Source organism: Delphinus delphis, chromosome 12, assembly GCF_949987515.2.
Source record: "Delphinus delphis chromosome 12, mDelDel1.2, whole genome shotgun sequence".
In the NCBI taxonomy this organism is placed as follows: Eukaryota; Metazoa; Chordata; class Mammalia; order Artiodactyla; family Delphinidae; genus Delphinus; species Delphinus delphis.
Window position 1 is genome coordinate 71728585 of NC_082694.2, and position 17379 is coordinate 71745963.

The 17379-nt window shown below is 39.1% G+C and overlaps 1 protein-coding gene across 2 annotated transcripts in view; it reads right to left on the minus strand.

The window, feature by feature from the left end:
- Positions 1-17379, minus strand: part of LOC132435082 (protein FAM228B) — a 68319-nt gene that overhangs the window by 878 nt on the left and 50062 nt on the right. Inside the window, exons 8-10 of one of the 2 annotated variants that reach the window (XM_060027022.1) lie at positions 14429-14516; positions 14178-14334; positions 5321-5428 (exon numbers count right to left, since the gene is read on the minus strand). In XM_060027022.1, coding sequence (XP_059883005.1) covers positions 5321-5428; positions 14178-14334; positions 14429-14516 — 353 coding nt within the window. Of the gene's footprint in view, positions 1-5316; positions 5429-14177; positions 14335-14428; positions 14517-17379 lie in introns of those variants that run through there. The other variant, XM_060027023.1, reaches the window with a different exon arrangement.

A 17379-nucleotide genomic window follows, 5' to 3' on the forward strand; every position in this document is an offset into this window, starting at 1 on the left:
ACAGAGCCAACCCTATTATAGGTGGGGTAGAGCACTGATGTGTGATATGATTTGAGGGACCCCTATGGTCCTGCTTTCTGATGTCAATATGCCTGGAGTGCTAATTTACACTAGGATTATTGTGATTTATAAAATACTAGGTTCCCTTCTCTTTTCAAACCTCTGAATCTCTGTCCGCCTTCACTATCAGCTGATGGATGACCTTCTGACTTATGTGAGGAAACAAATTAAACAGAAGTAAACAATCTTCCTTCACAAAATTCACCAAGCTGGTTTCATCTATGGCTATGCCCTCTGCCTTCCTTCCTCTTGTAATGATGGATTGTCCTGACCTCAAGTCGTGGATCCTACCTCTCCACAGGTAAAGGAGGTGGGAGGGTGGAGGAATGGATGAGGTAGAGTATTTTAAGTAGAGAAGTCAGAGAAGGCTTCTCTGGAGAGATGATGTTTGTGCAGAAGTCTGAGTGACCTGAGAAAATGAGACATGGAGAGATCTGTGGAAGGAGTGTTCCAGGCAGATGGGCTGGTAGAGGCAAAAGCCTGAGATGGGGGTGAGGTTGACGCGTTCACACAACAAGAAAAGGAACATAGTGAGCGTGGAAAGAAAGGCAGGTGATACAGGTGGGGAGGAGGCAGGTGCCCAATCGTATAGGAGGTTAGAGGCCATGATAAGGAGTTAGAATAAAATTCAAAGTGTGAGGGGAGGCCATTAGAAGGTTTTGAGTAGGGGAGAATTCTGATCTAATTAACACTTTTAAAAGAATATGGTGCTGCATGGGGAACTGATTATACAGGGGCGAGAGCAGAAGCAGGAAAATGAGTTAGGAGGCTAATGCAATAGGCCAGGTAAGATCACAGAGGCTTGAACCAGTGGTAGTAGTGAAGAATTGAGAAGTGAACGAGCTAACAGAGCTCATTACCTATAAGACATGCGAACTGAGTGAAAGCAAGAAATAAAAAATGACTCCTAGACTTTTATCCTAGGGGTCCTTTTTGGATTATAGTCCTATTCACTGAACTAAGAGAAATTTGGCAGGAAGAGGGGCAGAGTGCAAAATTAAGACTAATCCTTGGGACTTCCCTGGTGGTCCAGTGGTTAAGACTCCGTGCTTCCACTTCAGGGGCCACGGATTCAATCCCTGGTAGGGGAACTAAGATCCCACATGCCATGTGGTGTAGCCAAAAAAAAAAGAATAATCCTGTTTGGGGCTGGTTATATCAAGAGACCCATAACCAGTACAGTACATAAGAAGGGTGTGTAGGGTGTGATTACAAAGCAACTTATTGTATTGTTTTTCCTCACTGTCCATTTAAACCTGTTTGGTTGGGTAGTTCTCCAGCAACTTCCTGTTTTATTTCCTCATTGCAATTACTAGCTCAAGTGATATATATTTGCCTGTTTATTGTCTGTCTCCCATCAAAATGTGAGCTCCTTGAGATCAGAGATTTATCTGTCTTGTTTACCTCTAGTCTCCAGCCTTTCAAACACTGCCTGGTTCAGAGAAGGTTCTTGTTAAAATTTGAGGAAGAAAGCAAGCAAGCACATGGGAGGATACTAAAACATGACAGTAAAAGGAGTGAAACCACAAAATTAAATCTTAATACATTTACCGTGAGTTAAAAAAAAGTAGCCCCCTTATCCTTTAGGAGTGGGGAAACAGAGTCAGAAAAGAAGTATGATAGATTGACTGTAGACTCAGACAAACAAATCATTTCCCTATTGATTTCTAACTGGGAGATGGGGAGGATAGGCTGTGACTTCTCCTTCAAATCCACTCCTAACAGAAGCTACACTCCAGAGACTCGGGACACAGGGTGTAGAGAAGAGAACTGAAGGGAAGTGGCCCCTAGACCGGGAAGCAGTAGGCTAGCCTAGACAAGTCAAATGGCACCAAGTTTAACCAAAGTCACCTTAGGATGAGAAATCTGTGAACAACTACATTCCTATACATTTTACATTTGGGGACTTTTACTTTTTAAACTTTACTTAATAACTCAGTATATGGTCCTTTTGAAAATTTTTGCCTTTCTTGGCTAAATTAAGGGGAACAAAATTTGGGGCCTGGCTTGAGTGTGGTAACTGGTAAATGTGGTAGAGAGATGGTAGAGATGGTGGAGGGATGGAAGAAGGGCAAAATCAGGAGAGGGAGCTAGGGAAATCCTACAGTCCACCTTCTAGAGGACACCTCTATTGTGCAGCTGCCAGGGGCAACTCTCTTCATTCCCTCTGAACCAAGGAAACCTGCCTCAGTTTCTTCTACTCACTCCCTTTTGGCAGGGGGAGAGGGTAGGGAGGGTGGCCCACTGCTTCCTGTCTTCCGGGAAGACTGCCATACAGAGAAGTTGTTCCCAGCAGCTCAGATTTTGGTATCAGCAATTGCTGCCTTGTGTATTACAAGATGGAACTACACCGGCTCTCACCGCATCCTGGTCCTCATCCCTGTCTGCCTCCTAGCTCAAGAAAGTTCAAGGAAGAAAAGTGCCCTTTAGAGTTGGCCTCTTTGGGACTTGGATTCTATCCTTCCTGATAACATAGAGGTTCTTTTTCCAGAAAGGATGACCCTGTGTTTCCAGAGGGAGGAACCAGAAAGGAAAAAATTCTCCTATCAACTCAATTGTAGCATTTAATATTTTATTTAAATTTGAAGCTGATGAGTTCTATATGAATTTACACATTTTTATGAAAAATAAACCCAAATAAATAGCATTACCTTGCTCTAGTAATATTTTCATCTGAAATTTCATTGCTGCTTAATCAAATAGCTGAGTGAGGGTTCTCTGGCATATATGAGCCCGTCACAGAAGTGTCCACTGTGGCTTCCCTGGGAAGGTCTAACTCTACCAAAGACAAACATGCCTCTTCCACCTCGATGCTGTAATTGGTATGCTTCCCTAATTCATGGAAGAAAATATAATCTTCCTCCTTCCTCCAGGGGGAGCTCATGAATTTAAGCCTCTAGTTTAAGCCCCTAGGTACTCCAACAATGCAATATTCTCCTTCATATCTGAGTCACACTCTGCTATAAAAGACATTAAAGGACAAAACCTCTCCTTTTATACAATATATAAAAATTAAATAGGATTAAGATGTTTATTATCCTAAAACCTGACTCATACAAATATGTATGAGACCATGGCAGTTACAGATTGCAGAGGAACTTATTACTCTTTTGGAGCCTAACAGAAAAGAGTGATGCTAAAGCATTCCATCTTTTAAGGATTTCAGCTACCAAGTGAATAGGGCTTAATTTCAATACTTCCTATTATCCCTCAACTTCAGCTCCCATTCAAAAAAGCAGCAAAGTGTTAAACCACACCTCAAAAACACTGAGAAGTCCACAATGGCGAGCACCATCTCTAACAGTTATCTGTTTCTACTTTAAATCACTAAAAAGACCCTCATGAGGCAACCAGTTGTTCTCTCTGCGGGACATGTCAGAATCAAGCATCTCTAAGAGCCCTCTGGCTTCTGCCACGTTGTATTTATTCAACAAATTCTGAGTTTATTCAGAATGAGGAAAGGGAAACTACTGCAGCTTACTTTCGAGCTTTTTAGGAACAGAGAACTAACTGTAAGCCAACCTCCTAAACATCATGTAAGCTCACTTATCTTCTGCCTTGCTAGGTTCTTTTTTTTATTATTATCAAGTTTTACTACAATATAATTTATGCACCATAAAATTCACCCATTTTAAATGCACAAATCAATGATTTTTAGTGTATCTCCAGAGTTGTGTAACCACCACCATGATCTAGTTTTAGAACATTTCTATCAGTCCAAAACCTCATGCTCACTTACAGTCACTCTCCATTCCCAACTCCAGCCCCAGGCAACCAATAATCAACTTCCTGTCTCTATAGATTTGCTTTTGCTGAACATTACACTTAAATATAAATAGAATAAAAATTGTGATTGTATTCTTTCACTGAGTATAATAGTTTTGAAGTTCATCCGTGTTGTATAGCAAGTGTAAGTACTTCTTTTCCTCTTAATTTCCAAATAATATTCCATGTATGGATGCACCACATTTTGTTTATCCATTCACCACTTTATGAACATCTGGGTGGTTTCCACTTTTGGGCTATTATGAATAATGGTGCCATGTACACCCACTCATACACAAGCCTTTATGTGGCCATATATTTCCATTTCTCCTGGATAGAAACCTAGGAGTTAAATTGCTGGTCACTTGGTAATTTAATGTTTAACTTTTTGAGAAACTGACAAACTGTTTTCCAAAGTTGCTGCACCATTTTACATTCCCTTCAACAATGTCTGAGGGGCATACACCCAGAGAAAACCATAATTCAAAAGGACATATGCACCCCAATGTTCACTGAAATACTATTTATAATAGCCAGGTCATGGAATCAACCTAACTGCCCACTGACAGACGAATGGATAAAGAAGATGTGGTACATATATACAATGGAATATTACTCCGCCATAAAAAGGAACAAAATTGTGTCATTTGTAGAGACGTGGATGGACCTAGAGTCTGTCATACAGAGTGAAGTCAGAAAGAGAAAAACAAATATCGAATATTAACACATATATGTGGAATCTAGAAAAATGGTACAGATGAACTGGTTTGCAAGGCAGAAATTGAGACACAGATGTGGAGAACAAACATATGGACACCAAGGGGGGAAAGTGTGTGCGTGGGGGGGGGATGAATTGGGAGATTGGGATTGACATATATACACTAATATGTATAAAATAGATAACTAATAAGAACCTGCTGTATAAAACAAAATAAAATTCAAAAAAAAAGAAGTAAAAAAAACCCAAGAAAACAATGTCTGATGGATCTCATTACTTTTAATCAGATACTTAACCAGTTATGTAACTATGTAGAGAAATCTCTTACTTTTAATTCCATTAACTAGTAAATTGAGATGATTCGCCATGTTACACACACAGTAGTATGTACCACTTTTCTGCTTATAACCTCTCTTCACTCTGGGTACAATATTGTAACAGCTACTACCCACCAGAACTAGTCCAAAATTCCATTTTTACTGCTCCAATTCAATTAAAAACCTCCTAACCTTTAACTTTAGTATGAGTTGTTAACAACTTTTTTCTATGTCTATGCTTGTTATTTCTGAATGTGTCAGCTGTTTGTTCTTTAAAACCAGAAAAAGCTGAGGAAAGTTGCCTCCTTTCCCAGTGGTGGGAAATGCCTGATGTCCAGCCACAAGAGTCTGGTGTATTCCTTGGCACCGACCCCAGCAACTTAAAATGATGGCAGGGGATGAAAACACAGCCAAGCATGTTAAATGAAAGAAGAACAAAGCTATGGAATAATAGGCTTACTTGTAAACAACTGCTTTTTCTTCTTCCTGGGATTCCAGAAGATGAGGAGTTTTTGCAGAGGGTTTCAAGTCAAAACTACTTTCGTTAAAATTCACTTTTACTTTTAACCTTTAATAAGATAACAGGTGTGAGAGGATGTCCTGAAAACAATATTAGCTTGCATTTATACAGAAATCATTGTTATACATTGACTGCTACGTATATTGTCCAAAATATCATTACTTCAAACTGGTGTGCATTCTTGGGTGTTTCAGAATTGCTGAAACTATGATAGAGACTGGTTTACTATTTACTGAGACCCTAGAATCAGCTAGGCAAAGTTTAAAGTATTCCCTATATCCTACAGCTTATACTCTAAATGTAAAAAGAAGCTCCAGAGATTGTCATTTACAAGCATAAACGTAAAATGCTTTTCCTAAGAAAGAATCCAAACAACCCATTTCCCAGTCTCCTTTGCCATAAGGTGGCAGGCAGGTGCCTTAGACCCCTCTAGTCTTGCCCCAGTCAAGAGATGGTTGGGGGACTTCCCTGGTAGTCCAGTGGTAAAGAATCCACCTTACAACTCAGGGGACGCGAGTTCGATCCCCGCTCACGGAACTAAGATCCCACATGCTGCTGGGCAACTAAGCCCACACGCTACAACTACTGAGCTGGCGCACCTCAACTAGAGCCCACGCGCTCTGGAAAACGCGCGCCACAACTACAGAGCCCACACGCCCTGGAGCCAGCGTGCCACAACTAGAGAAGAGAAAACCCACAGGCCACAGCTAGAGAGAAGCCCACGCACCACAACGAAGAGCTGGTGCGCCGCAAGGAAAGGTCCTGTGTGCCGCAACTACGACCCAACGTAGCCAAAAATAAATTAATTAAATAAATAAATAATAAATAAATCTTAAAAAAAGAGTTGGTTGGAAGGGTGATACTGGCCCTGTGAGGAGCATCCATTTTGTTGGCACAGATTACAGCAGACCTGGTGGGGTTCTAAGCCAACCACTGGAGCAGCAGCTTCCTGATTCAGCAGTTTCCTGATCATAGTAGAAACAACACATCCCTTGGCCAGCCAATTCTACACTGTGATTTTGGGAGTTATTTCTGAAATTCAGCCCTGTTTCTTAAGACCTCCCAATGATTTCATGAGCAGTGTTAAGTCCTCAATAAATGAATCCTTTTCTGGGGTGGCTTCAGTTGTCTGAAACCAAGAGCCATTATCGTAACTAACACACCCAGTACACCTAGCATGCAAATAGCCACACAAAGAATTAATGGAGGGCTTCCCTGGTGGCGCAGTGGTTGAGAGCCCGCCTGCCGATGCAGGGGACACGGGTTCATGCCCCGGTCCGGGAAGATCCCACATGCTGCGGAGCAGCTAGGCCCGTGAGCCATGGCCGCTGAGGCTCTGCAACGGGAGAGGCCACAACAGTGAGAGGCCCGCGTACCGCAAAAAAAAAAAAAAAAAAAAAAAAGAATTAATGGAAAGGATCAGTCTGATCCTGATTTAGTCAGAATGAATATTCCTAGAGAATGTGGATTTTGAAATATGTTTTGAGTAAAAGAAATCGGTATGGCAAACATTTAGATTAGGGTATAAAGCACTACTAACAAGAGGGAAAAAAGGGTTTCCTGTGTTAATATATCTGAGAAGGACTAATGCAGTGGCCCATTTGTCTGCAGGAACATTCTTAGGCAAAGCTATCCTGGGGCAGAACCTTGAGATGAGAGTAAATACTAAGGGTACCAAACAATAATGAAAAGGTTGGATTAGAAGAGTATTATCGGATTAGACTTCTCAACTACCTCTCCTGCTCAGAGCAAACCAAAAGTAGGGACAGGAATGTCCTTAGTCAAGGAATCCAATGGCTTCCTCTCAGTTCTCTGTATTTGGCACAGTGCCTGATCCTTCTTGTCACCCTTTCCTCTCCTGATATCTGTGGCAAATCACAGACTGCTTCTTCTGTCTCCTTTTCTTCTTCCCACCTCCTAAACTTTATAGCACAACCTTTCATCTCAGTATTTTTCTTTTTCCCAGTATTCTCTCCTCAGCCTATCTAATCCATTCTTATGCTTTTACTCTCATTTCCAAAGTGAACAACTCTTTAATTTAGTTCTCCAACCTCAAATCCCCTTCTCTCTTGAGCTGTTGCCTCACTTTTCCAACAACCTGTAATACATCTTTACTTGAAAGGACTACCAGTATATAAAACTCAGTATGAACAAAACTGAACTCATCAATTGCATTTCTGAATCTGCTCCTCCTATGTTCCATCTTCTGCTGATAGCACCTCCAATCTTCCAGTGACCTAGATTTATATAGCAGGGTCTTTGGCCTCCCCCTCTCCCTGCTCATTACTTCATTAGTCCATGAAACAAGCACTTTATGCCACTCAATTACTATCCTCAAGGTAATTACAGTACATGTAAAGATATATATATATATATATATATATATGTATATATATGAACAAAAAATATACTGTATATAGTAATGGCTGACTAGCAGCTCTGAGGCAGTGATCTTCAAGCAGTTTTGTTTATATGCTCCTTAAAAGAGTTTTGAAAAACCACATAACCCCTTGAACATTTTAAAGGTGACACCTATAATTTTTCATTGCAAGTTTAAATAAGTTTGTATCTTAATAGATTTTTTAAAATATCAAATATTCATTAAGATAAAATGAGTATTGGCCTTACAAGCAATGAAAATTTTAGGATACTATGTGATAAAATATATTTTAACCACCATATTAAATAAAGCACACTAAATCTGAAAACAATCACAAAAAACTGTTATCAGAGGATTATAGCTATTATATTTTGAAATTCTGACAGTACCAGAAAACATTCCAGCTATATTTAAAAGAAGCATCAGGACTTCCCTGGTGGTGCAGTGGTTAAGAATCTGCCTGACGATGCAGGGGACACGGGTTCGAGCCCTGGTCTGGGAAGATCCCACATGCTGTAGAGCAACTAAGCCGTGCGTCACAACTACTGAGCAACTAGAGAAAGCCTGCACGCAGCAATGAAGACCCAACGCAGCCAAAAATAAATATATATATATATATAAAATTTAAAAATAAATTAAATAAAATAAAAGAAGCATCACTAAATTATACAGCTTTAGCTACTCCAAATTCAAAGCAACCCAACACAGACCAAGTACCCTGATTCTGTAGCATGCCTTTAAATCAATCAATTAATCAGTTAATTAAAGTAAAATAAAATATATATGACAGGGAAATACAGAAAGACCTGTTGGTTAAGTTTTCTTGCTTCATCATTAAAGGAAGTCTCTCAAAAGCCAGTATTTTTATTTGTCCCTTTATTTGGTACCTTAAAATTTTTTATAACCAGGTTGAAAGATATGCCTCTCTTTTAAAAAGTGGGATAAGAAGTCATATGAATGCAGGCTTGTTCTCAGGCAGATCAACTTTTGGAAAGAGTACATATAGACTTCAGAATCTGGAAGTTGAGACCCTTAAGACTATCCATGCCTATGTACACCTTGGTGTCTTTACAAGCTGTTACTGTATATTTTGAAATTCACAATTTGAAATTCACTGCTTTCAGGGAATCCATTTACTTCAAACAACTAGACCCTGGATAGAATGTACCCTTTGAGGTGTCACTAGTCTTACAAGAGAAGGAGGGGGTCTTTAAGAAAAAAACACACACACAAATGTAGTAGACGCTAGAGGTGTGGGAACTTACGGCCATAATGGTGGGCAGCAAGGGCAGGTGGAATAACAGATAATAATCCCTGAGGGCAGATGCCAATAACAGAGCTAACAGAATACTGAGCCCTGTCTATGCCAGCTGTAAGGTGGGGACACTACACTTGAGACTGCCACACTGAGCCTAGACATTTGAAGGGAGCTGGTTAGGCCCAGGTTGATGGCATCCCAGCTACTGGCAGAGGCAGAAACAGAAGCAAATCATCTGTGTAGATAGAAAAGTTTCCCCAATTTAGGCCAATAGTACACCCAAAGATAAATTGAACTCACAAATAAAATTCACTAAGCATACGAGAAAGCAAACCATTATAAATGAGAATCAGCAGAGAAAAACAAAAGATTTATTAGCATCCCCCCAAAATACAGAATTTGGAATGATCAAATATAGAATGTAGAATGGCAATATATAAAATGTTTAAAGAAATAAATTATCCAATCACCAAGACTAGAAAACAAGAAGAGCCTATCAGGAATGAAGAAGCATATGGGGTGGGTAAGGGGAGAAAATTTCAGAAATTAACATTTTAATATTCAACACAGTAAAAAAAGAATAGTAAACTGGAAAATATATCCAAAGAAATTACCAAAGGTGATGGAAAATATGAAAGAGATATTAAAAGTATTAATATATAAGATATTTACATATGATATATACAAAGACTAATATTTAGTACAAGGGCTCAGATAAGCCAGTCTTCCCCAAACATACTAGCCTCCACGAGAGTGGAGCAATGTGATACACAGAGAAAAATCCAGAAAATCATCCAAAGAAAACATTTTCCTTACCATATTAGTCATCTCCAGAACCTTCCTGAGGAGGAAAATAAATACTGCAATTGGAACCTACCATGTGCCCATTATTAGCTCACTATAAAATCAATATTCTCAATATCATCACCTTCACATACAACCTGAGTTAAATCTGTCATGAACAGATTCCTGGTTTGGGTAGACCCTACCTAATTACTAGAGTTAGGCTTATGATTCTCAAAGACAATGAAAAAAAGTAGAAAGCCCATTCTTTCAGAATTCTGTCTTAAGGTTTATTTCTGGTTTATGTAACATTTACAGTGCCATTTATAGCAAATTTTTTTAAAAATAAGAAAATTATTAGAGTTCTGTTTCCATTTAAGGATGAATCAACACTGGTTCACAAAATGTAACAGATGTACCACACTAATGCAAGATGTTAATAGAGGAAACTAAAGTGGGGAATGGGGAGGACAGAATATACAGAAATTCTCTTTCTGCTTAAATTTTTGATAAACTTAAAACTGCTCTTAAAAATAAAGCCTAATAATTAAAAACAAAAGATATCAGCTAAAACTTTAATGAATGCTTAAAGGCCAAGTGTGGGCTAGCATGTCATTTTGGAATAGCTGGGGAGACCTCATACAAGAAGTGTTTACACTCATGAGCAAGCTCTTTTCCATGGGCCTGCACCAGGTGCTAACAAGAAAGACTGGGCACAGAGCAGAAAACCAGAGAAAACCCCCATCAGTGGCAAAGATATGCAGGAAGAGATTGACAGTGCTAGGTAAACAAGTGCCCTTCCCACTTTCCTGGATCCTTCCCCCTTACAAAGCAAAGCATTAAGCTGCTGGCGTAAGGGAAGCAAACTCTTTTTCCCCCAGGGTGATAAGCAAAGATCTAGGGCTTTTGGGAGAGGAGTAAAAGCAAACTCTATCTACCTCTGGAAGAGGGATGAGAAATCCTCTTATATCCAGGACAGACTTAAGGCTCTATTGTTACTAAGATAGGGATAGGAGTAAAAACCCTCTGTCCCAGGAGGAGGTGCAAGAAATTGCCTGTGCCCAGAATCCTATACTTAAACCCAGCAGAGGTATGCTACTATTGGAAGAGGGGCAGGAAACTACCATCCAAGAACAACCACAGACATAAGATAGTGTTTGGGTGCTACAGGGAGAAGAGAAAGGAACTCTAAGAAAACCCTACTCCTGAGGCTCAAGTATATAGGGCTTGCCTAAAACTGAGGCTAGGATAAAGAAAACAGAGAACATTCCTTTACCTCCCTCTTTGAGCCTACCAACAAGCAACAGCAGAATACTTCTGGCGGGGTCTCCCCTGGTGGTGCAGTGGTTAAGAATGCCACCTGCCAATGCAGGGGACGCAGGTTCGAGCCCTGGTCTGGGAAGATCCCACATGCCGCGGAGCAACTAAGCCCGTGCGCCACAACCACTGAGCCTGTACTCTAGAGACCATGCTCCGCAACAAGAGAAGCCACCGTAACGAGAAGCCCATGCATCACGACAACGAGTAGCCCCCACTTGCTGCCAACTAGAGAAGGCCCGCGCGCAGCAACAAAGACCCAACACAGCCAAAAATAAATTAATTAATTAAAATAAATTTAAAAAAAAAAGAATACTTCTGGGATGAAGCAAGACCATGGAGACACCTCACTCCCTCCACCTCTGTGATGCAGCCTTGCAGGGATAGCTAAAAACTGAGGAGGGCACAGGAACACCTGAGAAAACCCCTCAGGTACCCCAGCCCCTACCCTAAGCACAAGGTAACAAAAGCCCACCACTAGAGGCATCTGAAGTCTGTGATGCATTGCAAGTAACAATAGCAATAATAATACCTAAACCCTGCTCAATTTCGGACTAGGTAAGCCCAATTCTCCACGCTAATGCCTGACAGAAGAAAAAGCATATTCATTTCTAGACATAAATATTCACTCTGTACTATTCTACCTCTAATGCCCAGCATTCAATTAAAACTTACAAGACATGCCAAAAAAAAGCAAGACAAAGTATCCCACTGTCAAGAGATAAAGCAGTCAACAGAACCAGATTCAGAATGAACCTGAGCTGGAACTCTCAAATGAGGAACTTAAAATAACTATGATTAATATGTTAAAGAGTCTAGTGGAAAGATGAATAATATGAATGAGCAGATGGAGGATTTTAGGAAAAATTAAACCTATGTGAAAAAAATCAAATGGAAATACTAGAAATAAAAATCATCACATCTGAAATGGAGAATTCCTCTGATCGTCTCTTCAGTATGTAAGACAAAGCTGAGGAAAGGTTCATTTGATGGTGATCAATAGATGGGACACAGCTGAGGAGAGACTCAGTGAACTTAAAGATAGGTGGGTAGAAACTGTCCAACTGAAATACAAGAAGAAAAAATACATAAATAAATAAAAACAGAGTATCTAAGAACTAAGGGACAATATCAAGTGGTCTAACATACATAGAACTGGAGCCTCAGAAAGGAAAAAAAAAAAAGAAGAATAGAACTAAAAATAGAACTACCATATGACCTAGCATTTCCACTCCTGGGTATCCGAAAAAAACAAAAGCATCCCAATGTTCACAGCAGCAGTATTTACAATAGCCAAAATATACAGTCAACCTAAGTGTCCATCAACAGATCAATGAGTAAAGAAGATGTGATACACACACACACACACACACACACACACACACACACACACAAAACACACACAATGGAATACTACTCAGCCTTGAAAAAAGAATGAAAATTTGCCATTTGCAACAACATGCATGGATCTGGAGGGTATTATGCTTAGTGAAATAAGTCAGACAAAGAAAGACAAATATGGTATGATATCACTTACAGGTGGAATCTAAAAACTAAAACAGGGGCTTCCTTGGTGGCGCAGTGGTTAAGAATCCGCCTGCCAATGCAGGGGACACAGGTTCAGGCCCTGGTCCAAGAAGATCCCACATGCTGCGGAGCAACTAAGCCCATGCGCCACAACTATGGAGCCTGTACTCTAGAGCCCACGAGCCACAACTACTGAGCCCACGTGCCACAACTACTGAAGCCCGTGCACCTAGAGCCTGTGCTCTGCAACAAGAGAAGCCACTACAATGAGAAGCCCAAGCACCGCAACGAAGAGTAGCCCCCACTCGCCGCAACTAGAGAAAGCCTGCATGCAGCAACGAAGACCTGACCCAACACAGCCAAAAATAAATAACTTAATTAAAAAATAAATCAAACTAGTAACTATAACAACAACAACAAAAAGAACAGACTCACAGATACAGAGAACAAACTAGTGGTTACCAGTGGGGAGAGGAAAGGGGAAGGGGCAAGTTAGGAGTAGGGGAGTAAGAGGTAAAAACTACTATGTATAAAATAAATAAGCTGTAAGGATATTTTTGTATAGCCAATATTTTATAATAACTATAAATGGAGTGTAACTTTTAAAAATTGTGAATCACTGCACTGTGCATCTGAAAAACTTATATAATATTGTACATCAACTATACTTAAGTTAAAAAAAACACGGGGGAGAGATAAACTGGGAGACTGGGATTGACATATACACACTACTATATATAAAATAGATAACTAATAAGAACCTACTGTATAGCACAGGGAACTCTTCTCAATACTCTGTAATAACCTATATGAGTAAAGAATCTAAAAGAAGAGTGGATATATATATATGTATAACTGATTCACTTTGCTACACAGTAGAAACTAACTTTTTTTTTTTTTTTTTTTTTGCGGTACGCGGGCCTCTCACTGCTGTGGCCTCTCCCGTGGCGGAGCACAGGCTCCGGACGTGCAGGCTCAGCGGCCATGGCTCATGGGCCCAGCTGCTCTGTGGCATGTGGGATCTTCCCGGACCAGGGCACGAACCCATGTCCCCTGCAACGGCAGGTGGACTCTCAACCACTGCGCCACCAGGGAAGCCCTAACACAACATTTTAAATCAACTATACTCCAATAAATTTTTTTAAAAACCACACAGGAAGAATGAGGCATAAGAAATATCTGAAGTGATAACAGCCTAGAATTTCCCCCCAAATAATGAAAGACATCAAACCACAGATATAAGAATCTCAGTGAACCCTAAGTAGGATCAAACAAAAAGAAAGGGGAAAAAACACCTACACACATCATAGACTAGCTAATGAAAACCAAAGACAAAGAGAAAATCTTGAAAGTACCCAAGAAAAAAGAAACATCACATACAGAGGAACAAAGACAAGAATTACAGTAGACTTCTCATTGAAAAATGAAATAGTTTTTAAAAATCATAATTATGACAAAATATATATCATTGTCTCAAGAAACAGTTTTCAAATTCGAAGAGGTTCCATAATTTCTATCAAACTAACCATTACCTGCTCCTTTTACAAAATTCACTCTCTATGTAGTTTGTAGGCAGTTTAAGCCACTCATTTGGAGTCATAAAGTGCCTTGAATTAGAAATTCCTGGAAATCTGGAATGCAGTTTGGCCTTCTCAACCTCTTTAAATTCTTTCATTGTAAGTATTCTGCCTGTAGGAAGATAAGCAACCTAAATTAGCATCCTTAAATGCAACTCCCATTGCTCTTGGGTTATGAAACCACGTAACAATTAGAAACTAAGTACCAGTCTCACACTGAAGAAGAATTCTTTTTCCATTGTCTTTGTCATATTGTGCCTTTTTCAAAGGGTCACGAAATGGTGGGATGGTAACCTACAAGAAAAACACTTCTTTGAGGACTGGGTTCCAGCTCTTTTTCAGTCTATTCTAAGCATCCATGCCAAGCTCTTATGCCAGAATAACCAAGATTACAGCATCTACAAACTAACAGCAATCTAATTATTATATATATTTAACACATTACAAAGAGATGGCAGCACTCCAATACATCTCCTAACAAGGCCCTTCAGCCAAAGAAGCATGGTTAGCTCTTGTTTTAATAGCCTTTTCAGATCACTGTGGATTTCTTTTTAGATATCAATACTATACCCAAACTCAACAAGTGGCAGCTTCTTAAAGGTCAGTTATGATGTAGAATCTGAAACCATATCAATGAATTATTCAAACTCTGCTACATTAAAATCCATTGGTCCATCTTGAACTTGAACTCTGAATGAATCTTTTATCCATATCATGAATTGGTTGTTTAGAGAAAATTAGATCACTGAGTTAGTTGTGTGAGGTCTTCCAAATGTTAATACATTTCATTATACAATAATCACATTCATTAATATCATCACCAGTCTCATCAGTAAAGTCTTTGAGTATTTGAACACTGTCACACATGATGGTCAGTATGATATTTCAAAAATTCAAATTTTTGTTTGGAAGTTCACATTTTATCACTGGCAACAAATATTGTCAGCTGTTTTTCTTGAAGTGACAGACTCACTTCATTAATTTTCCAGAAAATGTCTACCAAACACCCAAGACTTAATAAACATAGTCTGTAAGTCATTCTTTCAAGTAAAAATGATGTTCCATGAAAAAAAATCAGCCAGTTCAGCTCACAATTCAAACAATCATACTGTATTTCAGTATGCAGAAATGTTCTTTGCATACCTCCCATTTCATCACAGAATATTAAAAAGATGTGTAGAAAAGTCCAAGACTTGGAGGGGAGGAATGAATTAGGAGTTTGGAATTAGCAGATACAAACTACTGCATAGAGTAAAACAGATAAACAACAAGGTCCTATTGTATAGCACAGAAAATTATATTCAATATCTTGTAATAAACTATAATGGAAAAGAATCTGAAAAACTAAAAACCCAAATCACCTTGCTGAACACTAGGAACTAACACTGTAAATCAACTATACTTCAATTAAAAAAGGGGGGAGTAAGACTTAATAAAATTAATAATTTTTTTACTGTTTGATCAAGGATATTAAGTGAAATTGAATTTTTTTTTTTTTTACTGTGAGTGCATGACAGTGAAGAATATGAGTACAGTACCAGTATAATTTGGTAACACTGACTTAAGTAGCTCTAAGGTACTAGCAGTTTTACCCAACACTGCTTTTGTACCATCAGTGCAAATGTCAACACAATGAAAAAGGCAAATAAAATTTGGCACTATTATGAAAAGTTTTGGCCTAATGGACCCCCTAGAAGGGTTTTGGGGCTGTCAAAGGTCTAGGTACCTCACTTTGAGAACTGCTGCTATAACCTCAAAGTGCTCAGCTTACCTTAAGAGGTCACCTATCAGCTTCATTTAGAGTGGCAACGTGGTGAAAGAACAGAATGGAATTCTGGTACCCAAAAGATCTGGTTTCAGGCTTCCCTAGTGGTGTAGTGGTTGAGAATCCGCCTGCCAATGCAGGGGACACAGGTTCGAACCCTGGTCCGGGAAGATCCCACATGCCGCAGAGCAACTAAGCCCATGTGCCACAACTACTGAGCCTGCACTCTGGAGCCCGCGAGCCACAACTACTGAAGCCCGCATGCCTAGAGTCCGTGCTTCGTGACAAGAGAAGCCACTGCAATGAGAAGCCCGCGCACCACGCCGAAGAGTAGCCCCTGCCGCAGCAAGAGAAAGCCCGCGCACAGCAACGAAGACCCAACACAGCCAAAAAATAAATAAATAAATAAATAAATTTTTAAAAAAAGATCAGATTTCAAATCCCAATTCTAACCCTTACCAGGTATGCTACTAGTTAGTATGTCTAAGGATATAACTCTAAACTCTCAGTTTAACTCTGACCTATAAAAATAGGGACAATAGCACATACACACACCCTAATTTGGGGAAAAACTTAAAAGACCTGCTTTGCCCTGCAACTACCAGCAGTTTAAAATGTCTATGATTCAAGGTAGGTTTTTTGTTTTATTTTCTTTAATAATATCCACTATTAGCAAAAGTGTGGAAAAAATAGATTCTCGGGAGGAGGTACAAATTTATATAACCATTCTGAAGGACAATTTCGTGATATGAATTAAAATCATGCATAATTTTTAACCCAGCAGTTCTACTTCTAGCAACTTACCAAACGGAAAAAATTAAGAAATAAATAGTTACAGGGATGTTCATCATAATGTCATTTATATCAACAATAGGTCAAAAACAATCTAGAGGTTCAAAATAAGGAATATGTTAAAAAAAAAAAAAAGATGGTATAGCAAGATAGTATATGTGTTTAGAAACGTACCCGTACTCTGCTATTTACAGCTGTGTAACCTTGGACAAGTAACTTAACCCACCCGTGCCTCACTTGCCTTATTTGTAAATTAGCAGTGAATGCTCAAATAAAGTGAAAAGAAATCTTAACATTTGGTTAAGCTCTCAATGCAAGTTAGCTATTAATAACAGAATACCATGTATTGATTACAATTGTATATTTACATTTACTGACAAAGAAAGAAAGCAAATCATAAACTACTGAGAAAAAAAAGATTTTAAAACCTAATGTGTGGTATGATCCCATTCTTGTTAAATAAAAATGTGTACATATACCTACCCATAGAAAGAAGTGTTTTTTTTTTAATTGAAGTATAGTTGGTTTATAATTAGAAAGAAGTCTTGAAGAATATACAGAAAAATGTTCATGAGTTCATTCTGGGTAATGGAATTGTGA